The sequence below is a fragment of the Ornithodoros turicata genome, chromosome 1 (genome assembly GCF_037126465.1).
Source record: "Ornithodoros turicata isolate Travis chromosome 1, ASM3712646v1, whole genome shotgun sequence".
Classification (NCBI taxonomy): Eukaryota; Metazoa; Arthropoda; class Arachnida; order Ixodida; family Argasidae; genus Ornithodoros; species Ornithodoros turicata.
This window is the reverse complement of record NC_088201.1, coordinates 32,894,533-32,911,252: the sequence shown is the minus strand read 5'-3', so window position 1 is coordinate 32,911,252 and position 16,720 is coordinate 32,894,533. Positions and strand designations below refer to the sequence as shown.

General features: G+C 42.2%; 3 protein-coding genes across 12 annotated transcripts in view; 1 reads left to right on the top strand and 2 right to left on the bottom strand.

The window, feature by feature from the left end:
• Positions 1 to 486: 486 nt before the first annotated feature.
• LOC135377919 (cytochrome c oxidase subunit 4 isoform 1, mitochondrial-like) lies at positions 487 to 7,299 on the bottom strand. Of its 2 annotated transcripts, none has more exons than XM_064610680.1 (4): positions 7,191 to 7,299; positions 3,379 to 3,653; positions 3,089 to 3,220; positions 487 to 742 (listed from the first exon to the last, which is right to left on the bottom strand). In XM_064610680.1, exons 1-4 carry the CDS (start codon positions 7,193 to 7,195, stop codon positions 606 to 608), a joined length of 549 nt encoding a protein of 182 aa, XP_064466750.1. In that variant the 5' UTR covers positions 7,196 to 7,299; the 3' UTR covers positions 487 to 605. The 2 variants fall into 2 exon arrangements, with proteins under 2 accessions (XP_064466750.1, XP_064466751.1); XM_064610681.1 differs by lacking the exon at positions 7,191 to 7,299 and adding an exon at positions 4,636 to 4,655.
• A 3-nt stretch (positions 7,300 to 7,302) lies between these two features.
• Positions 7,303 to 11,501, top strand: LOC135377920 (protein SYS1 homolog). Of its 6 annotated transcripts, none has more exons than XM_064610688.1 (4): positions 7,303 to 7,373; positions 9,643 to 9,823; positions 10,622 to 10,689; positions 11,046 to 11,501. In XM_064610688.1, the coding sequence occupies exons 2-4, from the start codon at positions 9,662 to 9,664 to the stop codon at positions 11,284 to 11,286; spliced, it is 471 nt and encodes a 156-aa protein (XP_064466758.1). In that variant the 5' UTR covers positions 7,303 to 7,373; positions 9,643 to 9,661; the 3' UTR covers positions 11,287 to 11,501. The 6 variants fall into 6 exon arrangements, with proteins under 6 accessions (XP_064466758.1, XP_064466757.1, XP_064466756.1 ...); XM_064610687.1 differs by lacking the exon at positions 7,303 to 7,373 and adding an exon at positions 7,469 to 7,690; XM_064610686.1 differs by lacking the exon at positions 7,303 to 7,373 and adding an exon at positions 7,469 to 7,752.
• LOC135377916 (snake venom 5'-nucleotidase-like) overlaps positions 11,276 to 16,720 on the bottom strand; it is a 41,213-nt gene continuing 35,768 nt past the window's right edge. For 3 of the 4 annotated variants that reach the window (XM_064610677.1, XM_064610676.1, XM_064610678.1), the window contains exon 14: positions 11,276 to 14,801. In XM_064610677.1, coding sequence (XP_064466747.1) covers positions 14,697 to 14,801 — 105 coding nt within the window. In that variant the 3' untranslated portion in view covers positions 11,276 to 14,696. The remainder of the gene's footprint in view (positions 14,802 to 16,720) is intronic. The other variant, XM_064610679.1, reaches the window with a different exon arrangement.

Here is a 16,720-nt window from a genome sequence, read left to right as displayed (position 1 = left end):
ATCAGTGAAAACGCAATGCCATTTGTTGTAGGTTCTGCTGTTGACAAAAATTCAAAGCGGTGCAGGTATGTTAGACGAGAAAGTGTATTTAGTTCACTGCACTGCAGGTAGTTCCATGGGCATCTGCCACACGTGGCTGGATGGGTAGGAGGAGCAGAGAGCAAAGAGAGTTACATGTACACACCATGCAGTGAGGTAGTGCTTGCTCAGTCTTTTACTTTTATTTGTTTACTAAATTCCTTGTATGCAATTTGTAATAATAAGCTGTGGATGAAATGCGGCAGCAACATTAGCTCTATGACAAATGCAAAGCCAGAGGAGGAAGAGGATAATGATTATGCTGACACATCAGCTAGTAAAAGCTAACAGAGGCCACTCCAGCATTGCACAACTTCTACAGTATGGTTGATGTGCTATGTAAACACCACCACATTTATCCTTTTTACCCACTTAATCAAAACATGCACAGCTAAAGACTTCAAAAAATGAAGACTTCAACACTTTATTGTAGAACTAATACAGTGGTGCTTGCATGACAAAGACCTGAAGTGCCTAAGGATTGTAGACTGAACTTGGTGCTGCAATGGCCAAGTCCTTTAATGGCTTCAGTCCTTCCATCGGTTGTTTTCGTAGTCCCATTTGGAAGCAATGCCATCAATTGGGTTGACCCTCAGGTCAATCATACGCTGCAACTGGGCTTTCTTACTTTCCGGGGACAAACTGGATGGCACAGGCCCATATACTGCAAACCATTGGACATAAGATATCACAGTTCATTCCAAACATAGGCCTTGATTTATCAAGCATACTTCACCTCCATAACCACATTGTCATGCAATCAGGAATAAACATTATGGTGCCAGGTTGCTCAGAATGAACATGACAGGATTCATAAGGAGGCTCATTTGATTCGCAAATTCAGTACAAGGAATAACTAGGGTTTTCAGCGATTATAATTATTGAGAACTCCTGAAACGTGGCAAAAATGAACATAAGACCAAATTACAGTAGTAAAAGACTGAATTGGCTTATAACCCCCATCATGAGACAACAACACAACTTCTCTTTGTCACCTATCTCCGCCCTACCTCGTAAAATATAATCACTGAAAACCAGATACCCTAGCAATAACCTTTGACAAACAAATGGCGTCATGGGGCTTTAATGTGGGCCAATACATAGCACACATCCCAAAATCATGTGCTGCTTTGTACTGTTGTTGAAAAGCAACACCCAAAGTGGCTTTGGCCATTAGTCCACAAGATGTTATGACTTTTGTCTGCCACTATGGCACATGGTGCATTGGAACAAAATGCTTTGCCACTGCTGGCAGAAGGTGGCCAGGATGTTCCACTGTTCCAAAACCTTCTTCCTGACAACATAAGTTGACAGGATTGTTCACACGCACGCAGCTGGTCCATTCCACGCCAAATGATCCAAACATGCCGCTCGACCATCACAGATTGTTTGTTATAAATTTGTGCAGGTAGAAGACACCAAGGCAAGAGCAGTTTCGAAGGTCTCTGTCCACAATATTTTTTTCTTCAATATTTGAGTGTGCTCGAAAGGTTGTGCCAACTGAGAAAAGTGTACCTTACATTTTCGCGAGTAATTTGTTATTGAGTAATTTGAGTAATTTGTTTGTGCTTAATTCTGTTTCAGTGCTTTACACTTGGACTTAGGTGTTCTTCACATGCCAACACTGGTCTCGAAAAAAATTATTTTCTCGCGCAAGTCAAATAGTACTTTTCTAGTTTCTTTGGAGCACATAGTGGAAGCATTCTCCAGTCAAGTCACACAATGCTGTTATATTGATATGGAGAGCCACATTCCAAAAACCCGGTTCGAAAATTGCCAAATTTGTGAAACTTTCATCTTCAAGTGTCGCTAGTGCGGGAGGTACTGCTCAGAGAAAAACAACTTTTTTCATGTACACCTGGAACACCATACAGCATGAGACAGTGTTTATTAAATCTAAAATGAAGGCGGTAAAAAATGACGAACAGTGAAAGTCGCATCCTATTACAGGGTGAGGGGGAAATCTACTTTGCATGAGGCGTACAGGGTAGAGTACAGTGATGGCACACCATATCACAGTATCACATACTGGATGAGTATGTGATACTGTGATGGTAAAGTGTCACATCTTCCAAGACTGTCAATACAAAGATACATTAGGTCACGTGCAGGAATCACTTCCGGACTCTGGTAGATACAATATCTGGCACCAAACGTTTTGCTTCCAGCAAAGCATGCGGGCGAATCACGAACTCCATATTTACTATCCTTTTTTTAATATGTATATTTTTTGTGGGGTTTTCTTTCGTGTTCTAGAATGTTCAAATGTTGCGCAGAACAAAAGGCACAGCCACTACTACAATCCACTCTGGGCACACAGTGCACAGCTTTCGAATGCAATGGAAACTGCTGTTGCCTGTAGGCAGCAGAATAGGATAAGAGGTAGATCCCTACACCTAGAATTTTGACTGTTTCTGGCATGAAATCACTTACAACAATTGCACATTAGCAATTTTTGTGCCTACTTCAGTTCCTCTCAGTGTATAGAGCCGTGCATATGTAAGCAGAAGGAAGTCATCCGAGCTTAGGTTCACTTGAGTCTCTTGTATATTATTCCAAAGCAACGCAATGCTTGATTTCAGGGAACCAGTGTTCTTCTGCACTGCATGCTTCATTCCCATATAGCAGTCATACAAAGACAATGTGGGATAAAATATTTCTGTGATCCATATTCATATCATAGCAATATACTGGTACATTTGACGTGGGACGACCCTACAATGTTTACCTCCACAATACAGCACATGTTTGAATTGTTACTGCAACAATGCAGGTGCACTAGTTGGTACATCACTGGCATTAAGCATGCAACTGTAGCCAGTCGTGGACGTGCTAAACAAAACGAATGGAGTTGACCTGCAGCAACCATCATGTCAACTCTGTTACTTAGAGTAGCTATACTTTGCATTTAAATAAGACTGCCTGCACAATAATTTGATGCAGGGGGGGGGCTTCCACCATCTCTATGGGCCACTGATTATTCTGTCAAACGACATTCCCAACAACTTACCGCACTTCTTCAGAAAGACATACACCCATATTGTGAAGCCCATACAGAGAAGGACACCAGCAATGATCGGCTTCCATTCCCCCCTTGGTGAATTCATTTCAGCATACGTCTGGCAGAAGCTGAACCTGTACACTGAAGAGTGAGAAAACAAGATGAATATTTGGACTAACATAAGAAGCATGAATACAGCAAGCCATACAAAGATTAATCACTGCACACGTCTAAAATGTAAGCACATGCCATAAACAGGTTACATTATCACGAGCATAAAAGCTGCACCACAAACTCACAGGCTTTCTTCTCATCCAAAGAAAGGTTTTTCCAGTCTCCCTTTTCCTTCTCTCTCAGCTTCTCAATCTCAGCAGTGGGTTCCTTGTAGCGGATTGCAGGCATGGGGAAATCAGGTCTGTCGTAGTATGTATATTCTCCATTCATGCCGAAGCCCACTACTTCACGCTTTCCAATGCGCTGCCGTCCGTGGTAGGCAGCAACTGGCTGAATTTGCACCATAGCTGGGTTCACCCTTAGGGTCTTCCCCGCCAATTTCAACAGATGGTTTGCCATGCTACAGAATAAAATAGTTTAATGAGACACTATTCCGACCAAACAGCGCAGATCTCAGAGCATTTGAACAAATGCCCGCCTTGCTTGGTGCCAAAACGGGCAGTAAGGTGAGAGTTCTCCTGAAAAGGGGACTGTCTGATGTCCAAAACTTGGCACTACACTCAACAATATGGCTTTCAATAACCACCACCGGGCTACTGTGCCAGGTGGTGAGCGGGAGATTGGTCCTCAAACTGGGTTGCAGCAGCACTTTGCGTTCTTTTTTCTCAATAGACCATGAAGATTTGTGGTTTGCCATAAATTCTGCACGACTGCTCTTGCATTAGGATGTGACCAGGGTGTAGTAATCTTCCTCATGGTATAGTATAACATCCAGTTAATGCATAATGAAAGGCCATCTCCGATTCTATGCTCCCAGTATGCACAAAAAGGTGTTTAATTTTTAGGCAAGGGCAATATTTGTGCATGTCGTCCACACATCTTCCGATGCAAAGGGCACACAAGTGCTAATTTCAACTTGCACAGCTCAAAACAGAGTACCATATGTGCCACGAATCCTCTGATGTGGACCCTAAATCAATCTATGATATGTGACGTATGAAAAGGCAGGCCGAGCAACATGGATCGGACTAGTGCATTATCAAAAAACGTTGTTCTCAGCAGAGCGGCTGTTCGGTGTTCGTTCATCACACACATTTTAATTACTGGGCTCACAAATCACATGCATGTTAGAACACTGTAGCTGAAGTGTTTACGATTCACGTAATCTCTATAATGAGCAATAATAAAATCACTGAAATGTGCTACTGTCAAATCATTTGTACACACTATTAATTTCCAGGCATTTCGAGTGCAATGGCAGCCACCATCATTGTAACAGTAAACACAAAATGTACATAACAGTGAACAAAAACAACAACAAACAAATATGACAACACAACATTATTGAAAATCTTGAGGTTGATCTGTTCCAGAAACTTAACTATCAAGTTGTGCAATTAGTGCATCACTAGAAGTCTTGCTTCAGCTGCTTGCTTGCTTGCTGTACCACCAGAAGGAAAAGAAGAAAGAAAAAGATTGGAATAGATGAAAGGAGATACACATGGGGACAGAGAAAACGAGACTGCAATGTTTACTTAGTTTGCTGTTGTCCTAATTTCAAGAGTTTCATGAAACTTACAATTAGCAGCATGATTCTCTTGGGAGAACATGACTATAGCTACACAGCTATGCAGAAATGTTACACTACTGCTCTGCAGGTAGTCCAAAACAAACGCTCAACTATTCTGCAAAGGCTGACCGCAATGTAAAGAGTACTGTCTAGCAAAAACTGCGTAGTTTTAATAGAAACCAGCGCAAAAATATTTTGCATGGTGACTCCTGGTGGACAGCTTGACAGATGAGACAGGTTTTGGAGCCATGTTAAATGTCACCCCATTGCTCCTTTAAAGCCACAGCATATTTCTTACCCTGAGAAATTACAACTGCAACGCTCCGTGGGTAAACTGAACCCAACAAAAAGGTGTTTAAATTCCCACATAATATCATGTAGCTACAGGCAAGCTGGCGGAGGAACTCATGGTGAAAAAACCTGAGCGTGGGCAAAAACACAGACGTAACAGCTAAATTCCCACACAGTCTTTCGGTGCCGCACTCCTGGTTTCTACCCCACAAGGAACACTTTTGCAACTTCAACTATGGATAGTTTCACTTGCTCAAAAAAGGTTCCAGTAAATGTTCTTTTCATGTTTCCACGATCTTTGATAAGGTAAGAATTGAATTTCTTGCCCACTCCTTCAGGAGGCATAGCCAAGTGGAGACACCCGAAGACTGTCTTTCTATAGGGAGTTTTCACCTACGTCACACTGTGACATGGCATGCTCGTAAGCTCCTCCCACTGGTGGTCACTTTTCGTGCTAGCGGCATTCAAAGATGCCAAACTGTGCTATTTTTCAATGCGACAACCATAGTTTTTGTAAAAGAAAATGCGGGAACGACAATGACGAAGTGTCTTCGGGATAAAAAGAAGGGTACGGAAGGGTACGGAAGCGACCGGATGTCAAAACACCATTCAAGGCTTCATTTTCGAGCAAATGCTAGATAATCTCGGCAGCTCCACCGAAAAAGTGACCACCACCATGGCGGCCAAACACGTTCGTTTGACGTCATGTGAAAACACCCTATTGGGAGTAACAAAACCATTAATGTGTATTTGAACATACACAACAGCTGTAACCTTGTGAAGGTCAGCAATGTTCTTTCATGCCACTAGCATACTCAATTTGAAAACTAGGGTCCCCCTTTCATTAGTACATTATTCTCTTGGTGAAGTGTTATTCCAGTTACAACAGCAAATTTGGTGATTTACTACAGGCATATCACTGTAGTGGTCACTTGCTCAGTAATGTCCTTATTCTGTTTAGGACCGCATATAATTCTGCATCATTATATTCTGTTAGGACTGCGACTGGAAATATAATTAGCTCAATTGTACAGTTGCCAGAGCTTAGAGCAAAGTTTTTTTGGGAGTCTTGTTCTACCTCTTTGAAAGCCATGTATCTTTTCCTTAACAATCAATAATGTGCGTTCAATCTTGCAAACTACTGTTACATGCCCTACTGAGATATAAACGTACTTAGCTTCAAGGTTAACTTTCGATCTTGTTGACAGCATCCCTACTGATCCACAACATAACATATTTCATGGGAGAAGATACTGGGCATTTTGCTTACCCTATCAATTCCTGTGAAATTAAGCACAGAGATATCTTACGCTGCATGCGTTGAAAATAAAGGACATCAATTCCTCAGATTCCTCAATTTCTCAACTTCCTTAAACTGACAAACCAGGCGACTTATGCTGATAAGAATAACCAATTCACATTACAGCAGTCAAGGTTCGTCAGCAACTATGACCACATCACGATATATATAACACCACGTTAGTATTGTATAATTTCGTAAAGGTATTTTCGTTCAACTATTTCCTAACAGTTTGTGAACTCAGGCCAGAACGCAGGCAGGAACTGTGTCTGCGGTAGTGCCACTCCGGCTCACAGAGCGAGCTATGTGCTTCCTAATACCTATCTTCAGCAATAAAGAGAAGCTTTAATAACATGTTACATAGGCATCCCTTAAAAAGGAGGAAAGAAATGTTGTGCAAGCACCTTTTGCACTTTAAAAAGCGATATTTTGTGTTAGCATGCAAAAGAATACCCAGATGCCGAAATACGTGCATAGTTTTCTAAAATGTTTCATAGAGCAGTGACCACTCAACTAGCATTGAATGCAAACCCTCCTGCAAATAATGCATTTCAAACAAATAGCAATACAAATAACACTTGCTCTATGCGACCACATTAATTTCGATGACCTTTTCCACCTTCGAATAATAGGCCTAACGAAACATGTCGCGTAACTGGTACGGTTACACTCGGCATAGAAATCAAAACGTGTTTACCACGGTTTTTTAAAAGCGTGATTACACCTGTTAAATCATAATACTGTGATGAGCAAGTTGTCTAGGGGCAGAGGCTTACCTCATCAAGCTGCGATACAGAGGACACAGACAGATGCCCACCCCGACACGACCGAGGAAAGCCGATATCCACTACAAGCCAGCACTTGAGCCAATTGAATATCGAAAGTGGTCGAAGGTAGAGGTGGTAGAGGAGCCGAGGCGTCGCGTGTGTGCCGCGAGCTAACATGTATTAAATTCTATGGTGAATATAATTCTTATTTATAAATTCCACATGCATTATATTTTTGTATATGCCCAGAGCGTCATTGGCCATTGGCGTCTAGGCGTCATTAGTCATTGCTATCCCGCACCAGGTCGTTACGTGACGCGCATCATGGGATCGTCTCCGATTCCTTCGTTGGCTGTTAATGACACTCTTGTCAACTGTCTAATTATGATAAATTGTGAATACAAAAGATTGTCAGTTCGCTTTCAGATATGCTGTTGAAGTTCAGGATTCGAGTCAGAGGTGGTATGATGTCCATCAAGTGGACAAAGTAGTTCCACAGTCTGGATCTCGTGAGTGTAGAAGCGTGAGTAACACTAGGGTCTCCAGCCGAGTGCCCAACGAATAATTGATGGTACGGGTATGCCACAGTAAACGATGCAAGATAATATTGCAAAAATTCCTGGAGAGATGGAAGAAAAGTGTAGCACTGTGCAATCTGGCTTGACGCACCAATGATATGTGTGTTTCCTGACATGATCATGTTGGACCACGCACTTAGCGGCAAGTGTAGTCTGCTGAGGGCTGCGAAACCCAATCACATTCTGTCTCTCTGCCAGCGATGTCATATACATACATAGAGCTTTTCTCGATTTCAGCGCTATATCTTTCTGCCTTGTAATCAGGAGTTAAGGTGCCGTACAGGATTCAAATTTGATTACACGGAGCCTCCCTAGACGCAGTGTCACATTTATTGTGTGTAATAATAATTATAATAAAATAATCCACATCCTTAGAAGAGTAGTGATGCACGTTGCAAACTGAGCGTGTTGTTGAACATGGTCACATCTTTGATCACCATGTAACGTGCTCGTACAAGCAATTTGACCTTAGCACATGTGCTGTGGACTTCTCATACATTCTGCACCACAGGGAAGGATGTGAACACAGTACAAGGCACATCCCAAGCGTCCTTTGTCACGGCAGTAAGAGTAACCTTATATATTGCTCAATAGTCTCTTGCAGAAGTGCTGTGCTTTGGGCACAGCTTTTTATGATTGGATATATGAGTCATAATCTGTTTCAGAGAGAATATTTTGCCTTGAATATCGTGAGAGTTATGTGCTTTGCTAAAGATGATTGGCCTCACTGTACCTTTAAGGAGAACAGGCATTTCCTTTTCTCTTTCTATCTCTCTTTTTAATGTCACAGTGCTGTGTTCAAAAGTTGCTAATAATTTGGTGATATCCCGGTAAATGATTTTGCATAAACACAAGTCCTCCCAGCCTTCACTGGGTCAGTCACCTCCCACTCAGCCACATTGCTATTTGAACATTAGTGTTTTTCCTAGACAACAAAGCCTTGTGGGATGGGGGGGAAAGCCAGACTAAATACAGAATGCCAGTCCTTCAGGGCACCTTTTCGAAGCTGAATAGTTGCTGTGTATTGAGCAGGGATCGGAACCGTTATTTTTTGGGGTTCGGTTCAGGTTCATGCATATCGGTTCAGTTCGGGTTTAGAGCACAGAAATGAAAGGTTCGAACTGGTTTTAACCTGTTCACTGAAGCTGAAAAATTAATTTACTGATATTGTGTTCAAACATGATTTAGGCTGGGTTAAGTAAAATAGAACTTTCTCTCACTGAAGTGTTTTATACACTGCAAGAAGCAACTTTGCTAACAAGTGTAGTACACTGGTACACACGTAGTACGTTGTAGATAACTTCGGGCATGTAAGTTACAGGACAAAAGTGAAAGAATCTTTTGCTCAAGGTGTCTCAAAAAAACCAAAACCATCTGTAACCTGCCATTTCAAGCCAGCCCCAGGAAACATGGTACACTGTAAGGAAATCAGTACCACATTGAACCCTCGTTCATGTGCGTTTCGGCTCATGACTTTGTGAAGGCGCTTGATTTGTCTCGAAAGAAGGTTTTCAAAACTCCATTGAAGCTCCGCTACGTGGTTTCGTATGGAAACACCGGTGGGCTGGCTTGCTGAAGCAAGCATTTGATCTGAACCGTTTCATGAACTGGTAACCACTTCATATTTATTTTGGCTCAGTTCCGGTTCAGAAAACAATTACGGTTTTTAGCGGTTTTCGGTTCGGGTTAAGCTCCGGTTCCGATCCCTGGTATTGAGCTCTGGTCAGCGGTGACACAGCGGTGACACAGCTGTCTGTGGAGTGATGTGTTGGGGGAACAATAGCCGTGAGCGAGTGGTATGAATGAGTGGGACCAGGGAATCAGGCAGCAGACATAATTTGCCATGCTGTGCACCATCATGTTAACCATCTTTTGTTTTCCAGGGAAGCTAGATTCTGAGAAATGGCTGGTCACTTCCGATATTCTGTGTGGGACCCACTTTTAATCGTGGCACAAATTCTGACATTGCAAAGCATCTTCTACCTGGGTCTTGGTTTCTGGATATGCTTTTTTGACACTGTCACTGGACAGTTCCTGTCATTAGACCAGGTCTTTGCATATGAGGTATGCATTATACATGTAGTATTAAAGGCAGTGGCGGATCCAGACCCTTGGTTTGGGAGGCTGTTTCGTTCTCGAAGTGTGTAGTAGGGGAGGGGTTAGAGGAAAATCCAATGTATAAACTGGCATTTTGTAAGGAGGGAGGGGCGATCACCGAACTGCCCCCCCCACCCCCGGATGCGCCACTGATTGAGGGGACAGTCACATCCAGAAACCCATCTGTGAAACTGATACCACTATGTATATTTGGCATCGACCAACGATGTACTTAACTAATTGTTTCGTCCGAAAAGTGCTTAGTTATTAAATAGACGAATTTTAAAGATCTGCGCTCAAGGTGTTGAGGGCGGTGCCCAGTGGAGACAAGCGCCGTCCAGATGCCCACAGTATTCCTTTCCTCGTGCCAGCGTTGGTTCTTAGGGATTGACATTTTCTTGTTTTACCAAAGAGGAAATTCCGGCATACTCTCAACATCCGGCGTCTGCTCTTGTCATGTATTCCATCAAATAACAGTCAAACTATGCCACTATTTTGCGTGGGGTTTTCGATACTGTGGTCCACGAGGAATAATATGACACTATGTTTTCGAAATTGACTGCCAGTATGGTTGCTACCGTCCCTTTAACTGAGTGTCAAGTAATGGCGCAGCGATGGCTTTGTCCTGACAGATTAGATGTTTCCTGTAGTTTATTTTACCAGTATTTAACTTGCGATTCCCATGGACATTGTCAACACTGGCGCAGGAAATCTGCCCTATGTTATTTTTGTGTTTGTCCTTCTAACGTTGCTGTTTCCAAACAGGCAATACACATGAGAGACATGCGAGGAAGATGCGTTCTGGGATCGTACATCATAAATTCCCTCCTTGGGTGAGTCCTAGCATGTGCTCAGCAGATTGCAGGAATCTTCAGCACGTAATTAACTGTGTGCTGCATGTACTTCTACCACTCAGCAACAAAAAGCTGTATTGTACTGGGAACATTCTGGGGATTAGGGACACGGAAAAGCAGTTTACATTGCTTGGATAGGTTGTTCTTGAGGGTCAGTAAATAGGTGCAGGCTTCATACTGTGTGTACCCATCTGCTGAACAAGTTTCCATGCTGCAAGGCAGTAAGTTTATGGAAAAAAGGAAGAGAAACCTAAATATTTGCAGTCTTGATGCAGCATTTCTCTTGTGTGATGTTTTCCTGAATAATTAATTCCCATTATTACTTGTTTCTGCAGCTCTGTGGGGCTATGGTACTTTGTTCAAAGGACGAAGCAGTGCCTGGATTTCTCGAGCACAGTCCACTTCTTCCACTTACTCACCTGCTGGGCCTATAATGGTGCTTTCCCCCACACTCTGTCATGGTGGCTGCTGAACATGGTGTGTGTGACTGTAATGTGTGTTTGTGGAGAGTTCCTGTGCATACGGACAGAGATGAAAGCCATTCCATTGAGCCTGGGTCCTAAGGCAGACTTATGATAGAGCAAGCCACCTTGCTCATTTATTTATTGTGCACTCGAGATGAGTCATATTCTATAGCTTTGTGCACACTAGCGTGCAAGCATTATGCAGAAATTTGCATAATTGTAATATTTATTTGTGCGTCTTGATTGCATAGAAGTGTTGCTTTACATTCAAGACACATGGCCATATATTAGAGCTACATCAATTGTGAATAAATGAAGTATAAGACAGATGTGTTGTGTTCATGCTTCAAATAATATTTGTATTTAAACAAGTTCATTGGGTCATTTGATATTCTAGTGTTATTTGCCAATTCAATTCCATCCTGTGCAGCAGTGGTTCTCGAACCATTGATTGCAGTAACCTATGATGTGGTTTATGCTCAGACCCCAGTTTATCAGTGGCTCGGAGTAGGTGAGCTTGTTGTGCAAGTACAGCCGCCTTTACCACCAGGGTAAGAAATTCACGTTTTGCCCTTGTCCCAATCCCAATCTACAACTGGTAGGGTGGGTGATGTAGAACTATGTCTTACTTTGCAGTACATATGGGGCGTGATGACCAGTGATGCAGTGTCACTAATTGGAAGCAATGTTCATAATTTCTCAACCATTCAAGCACTCTCAATGAGTGAGGTAGCGTTGTGTTGATAACATAAGTTTCATGGCAATGAAAAATGGCTAGGAAGCAAGCGAGCTGGTGAAGATGATGCATGATGTAAAACCCCCAGACTAGGGAACACGAAGGGACAGACACAAACACGAAGTCTCAATTTTGAGACTGAGTCTCATTTTGAGACTTCGTGTTTGTGTCTGTCCCTTCGTGTTCCCTAGTCTCGGGGGTTTTACATCATGCATAAGTTTCATGTGATAATGCACAGCAATGGTGCTGGGGAGTCGAGGGCATGAATGTCATCAGTCACCCAGCAATGATTGTGCATACCACACATACACTATGCCGCAGCAAAACGAATGATGTATCAAACGATTAGTCTTGACGAGCCCTAACCATACGTGTACGCAATGTATAAGCAAAGTTTTGCATTTGAAAGTTATACATAAAATAGTGTGCCGAAGCTTGAATGTTGACATATAGGAGATGAAAATACAATCAAAATCGAAGAAAACATGTTGTACAGGAAAGAGCTGTGTACAGGAGAGAAGTGTACAGGACTGGGGAGCTATATGAGTCTTTTTATAGGGCCCCTGTATAAGATGCGATCAGTACACAAGTTACTCAACTTCCAAGGACATGCTTCCAATTTTGTTCAAGGTGGGAGCAGCACAAATGCCCCCATGTGACCCATATATCTGAAATATGGCAGTCGTCGAAAAAGTCAGACAGCGACGGGAACTGAACCATGTACCTCTCGATTGCTGGTTGAGTGCGCTAACCGCTACGCCACACTGGCATCAGTATTCCGAGAACTTACCAAGGGGCCTTAATCGACTCATGGGATACACTCTCACTCTCTTTACATTCTCGACGCCTGTCATAATTCAATTGTTCATGTTCTTAGGCTCATTGAGGCTTGTGTTGTGTTTGTCTGTTTCAGCCTCAGAGCAGTTACTTTCCATCATGTTCATCATATATCTACTTTCCAACATTCGTAGCAGCACTTATACAATTATTCCTTTCTAATTGTCAACATAGTATAAACATCAAAACCACACACGCACACACACACGTTTGCTTTGTTATACACATATGCATTATGGAAATTTTCTGGTATCTCTGGTGGTTCAGTATTGCCTCTAGGTTCTTACACACAAATTTTTCTGGATTTTTGCATATTTAGCAGACACACTTCCCCTTAACATTGTACACCTACCCAAGCACATGAATGATGGGTATGTACTGCAGCACTGTCACAATGTATTATTCATGAAATAGGTCAGTCACCCCCAGGCTCGGGTCTGTAAAGCTGCCGATGCCTGCAGGCACATATCCTGCAGGCAAATCGACTGTTTCCCCTCTATGTGCTTCGATTCTGGAGAAATAAAAATGCCTCAAACCATATAATACTCTGCACATTTCTCCTTGCTGCCACATAACCCTCTTTCAGAGTTCTGAACCCAGGAGATTCTGCAACCAATTAAATGGCTGACAACCACTGTCATCTGCTGTGAGACTGCTAGTTTGTATGCTTTTTTTACAGGAGAATTCAGAGTGATGCTGGCATACTGTGCCACTTCATTATGGTTACACACTTAAACAGACGCATGAGGCATGAATACAGAGGTGTATACACAGGGCCATGCATAGAAGATTAGTAAGTCTTCCTGCCCGTTTGGAGATATGGGTATTCAATGAATCATGGTTGTTAAGCTTATAATGCATTTGTACTGCTCAAACAGAAACAACTTGAGTGTATCACAATAATATCTACTGTTCATGAGAAGCAGTGGTTCTGTAATTATAAGTATGGTGACGTTTTTTAGGCACGCATATCAGCACAATTTCTGATGGGAACTGCTGGCTCATGTACACTACCAGTCATCACAAGTGTGACTGTTGTAGACAGACTTAACTGTACTCCTCAGAAATTCTAACCCAAACTTACTGGGTAGTTTGGCAAGGGACACTGGAAATGGACTAACATTACATCTCCAACATTGAGGCAAAAGCCTCAGGTAAAGAGCCATCGACACTTCCAACAGAGGCTGTTGTTCTACTGGGTCTAGTAGAAGAACAGTCTATGTGGCTTTTGCTTCAATCTACCTTCATTTGATCACGGGACTTCCCACTTTTCGATATTACGTCTCCTAACTAAAACTAAGTGTCATGTAAAAAAAAAAAAATGCAAATGCTGTTCTATATCCTCCTGAAGAAAGCAGTGAGGGAATGCAATCTTAGGTTTACAGCATGTCTGTTGCGAGCCTTTCAGATTTTTGTTTGCTTCCTTCCCAGATGGAATTATGTGCTAACAAAGCGACATTTCTGGCTGAATAACGTTACAGTCCTAGGATGCACTTAGTGGATAGAGATTCACAAAGAAAAAGTTATACACATGCTTACGCTTGCGGAAGTCATCAAATTTCTAGCATTATTTGAAACCCGACACTAGAATTATTTGACACACTCGCTATTTATGCGCTGCTGTATGAGCTGCAGAGAGATACTTTGCCAACAAAAGCGAAAGCGCAACTGGGTAATGTTCAATATTTGTTTCAAACCACAAGATAAGCTATATCCTACATGATGCCAACTGTTTTTGTTTTGTTAGCCATTCTTCTGCGATGAACTCTCCTAGGTCACTGCACATCCTCAAGGTGTGAAAGTCACTTCAGGTAGTGCAAGCAGGAAACATTGGCATATTCTAAGCACTGATGAGGCTTTCCAAGCCTACTACTGGCAGAATTTTGAAACCAAATTTTGGGAAGGTATCCCATTGCGACTTCAATAATGGTTGAGTACGCGGTTTCCTCTCAGTTCCTGTCAAAACTTCCTGATGATGATGGCTCCTCCTCAATGACCTCTTCAACGAGAGCACGTGGATGGCTTTCACTTTCTTCCAGCAGGGTTTTCTCAACCTACAATTATAGAAAGTGAAATGACTGGCTTTTACACAGATTTGAATACTCCACTCACTCTCATGAGAAGTATTGCAAAATTGTTACTGCTTCGTGACAAAGTTCTTTTAGTAAGGAAAAAGTTGCATTATATACTCAAATGTGTTGCATCATTAAAGGGGTTGTTAAAACTTGCTGGTTATTTACCTGCCATGATGTTACAGCGGCACTGGTTTTAGTGTTTGCAGGTAAGATTTTCTGCACGATTATTAGCCCCTTTGCTGTAAAAATTGGACAGCAGGCTTACATTTTGCACATTGTAGCCTTATTCACCCGTCAGGTAGAGGACAAGTCCGAGCGAGCTTTTACAGTCCCCTTAATATGCTACTCTGGGCCTACCTACTTTGTGCCACTGAAACAGTGAAATCTATATGTTTCACATTACATTCCCACAAAAATATTGTTTCGATATGTGATGTGGAAGTGAGCAATAGGAGTCAAATACGTGCACTGTCTAGCCCCCACCTAGCACCTCCAAGGCCACTGGTACTGGCCTTCCTGCAACGTAGACAGGTGAGACAGAGCAGGAAGATGCTTGCGCCATTGCTAGGAGACGAATACACACTTTCACATGATGACATCCCCTACTTTGCGAAACCGAAACTTGTGAAAGCCTGCCAGTTGCTTTGAGCATGATTAGAAAATGACATTCGCTGATAGCATTTACATTTCAAGTATTGTGTGTGAATGATGATGTTTTATTACACAGAATAAAATTAATCCAAACTGATCGAGTTCAGAGTGTCCCTTTAGCAGAGGTGGCACCACACTCAAAGACAGATTTTCAGTTATCCTGCATACCAGCTAACAAATAAGAGATGCATAATAAATAAAAAAGAAAGAAGAAAATCTAGGGTAGGAATCATGGCTGCACATGGACTGATGTCTGCAACTGCCCAGCAAACCATTAATATCCCTGGGACATCCCAACAAGGTCGCGAACGTCATGAATATCTTGATATTCATAGGATATCTATGGGATGTCGCACAATTCCATTGCGTTTTGGGCTTACTCCAGTAAACAACAGATGTCCCTGGTATGTTGGAAGGATATCACGCTCTGGCTGTTTGAATGTCCCATGACAGGCAGCCTGCAGATCCTAGGGATGTCTATGGGAGAGTCTAGGGATGTCTATGAGGTGGGGGGGGTTCTAATACATGGTAAGGTCAGATGATCTCAAATACAGATTGTGACAGCTAAAAGCATATGCGGTGACATAACTTATTTTTACATGTCACCCAATAAAGCAAGCAGTACAAAGGTATCACTCATGTAATGCGTGTTCACAACTGACAAGCTGTTGGCATTTTTTGGCAATCCTATTACATTTATCTGTCTTGATGCATTTTTTTTTACAATTCCCAGTCCTCCTGATTGCTAGACACTCTGGGTTAGAGAGCAATCATATGCTGACAGAGCACAAGGTAATATATGCACGCCTTGTCGCAGCAAGGCCACACAACACACCGATAGGGAACACACATGTGATAATCACGTACACATGTGTGTAAAAGCAACAGAAGTCTCTCTACATTGTATTAGATTACACAATTAACTTCTCAAGCGAGTTTTGAGATCTGGGAGAATAAAGCATGCACTAAATGTGTTCCAACAGAATGTGGTAATATCAGTATCCATTAACATGCAAAGCATGTCTAACCAAGCTCTGTTGGGACAGGTTATGACACAGTCAGCCCTCCCCAATACATGTAGCTGCTGGTACCCAACAGTTTAGAGTTATCGGTACCAGAGCCTGCTGGACTATTACAAAACTTCACTGTATGTATCTGTAGTATGTATCGTCTGTAGTAATTAATCTGGGTCACATACAACCTAAGGAATTCCTTGTAAGCACAACTAATTAACTCTCACTTCACTG

What these genes read in the sequence shown, in the direction of transcription:
- LOC135377919 (XM_064610680.1), bottom strand. An exon ending in TTTGGATGAGAAGAAAGCCT is followed by an intron (nt 3,221 to 3,378) that starts GTGAGTTTGTGG and finishes CTCACTCTTCAG; the next exon opens with TGTACAGGTTCAGCTTCTGC. An exon ending in TGTCTTTCTGAAGAAGTGCG is followed by an intron (nt 743 to 3,088) that starts GTAAGTTGTTGG and finishes AATGGTTTGCAG; the next exon opens with TATATGGGCCTGTGCCATCC.
- LOC135377920 (XM_064610688.1), top strand. Translation starts at nt 9,662, where the DNA reads ATGGCTGGTCACTTCCGATATTCTGTGTGGGACCCACTTTTAATCGTG. An exon ending in ACCAGGTCTTTGCATATGAG is followed by an intron (nt 9,824 to 10,621) that starts GTATGCATTATA and finishes GTTTCCAAACAG; the next exon opens with GCAATACACATGAGAGACAT. An exon ending in ATCATAAATTCCCTCCTTGG is followed by an intron (nt 10,690 to 11,045) that starts GTGAGTCCTAGC and finishes TTGTTTCTGCAG; the next exon opens with CTCTGTGGGGCTATGGTACT.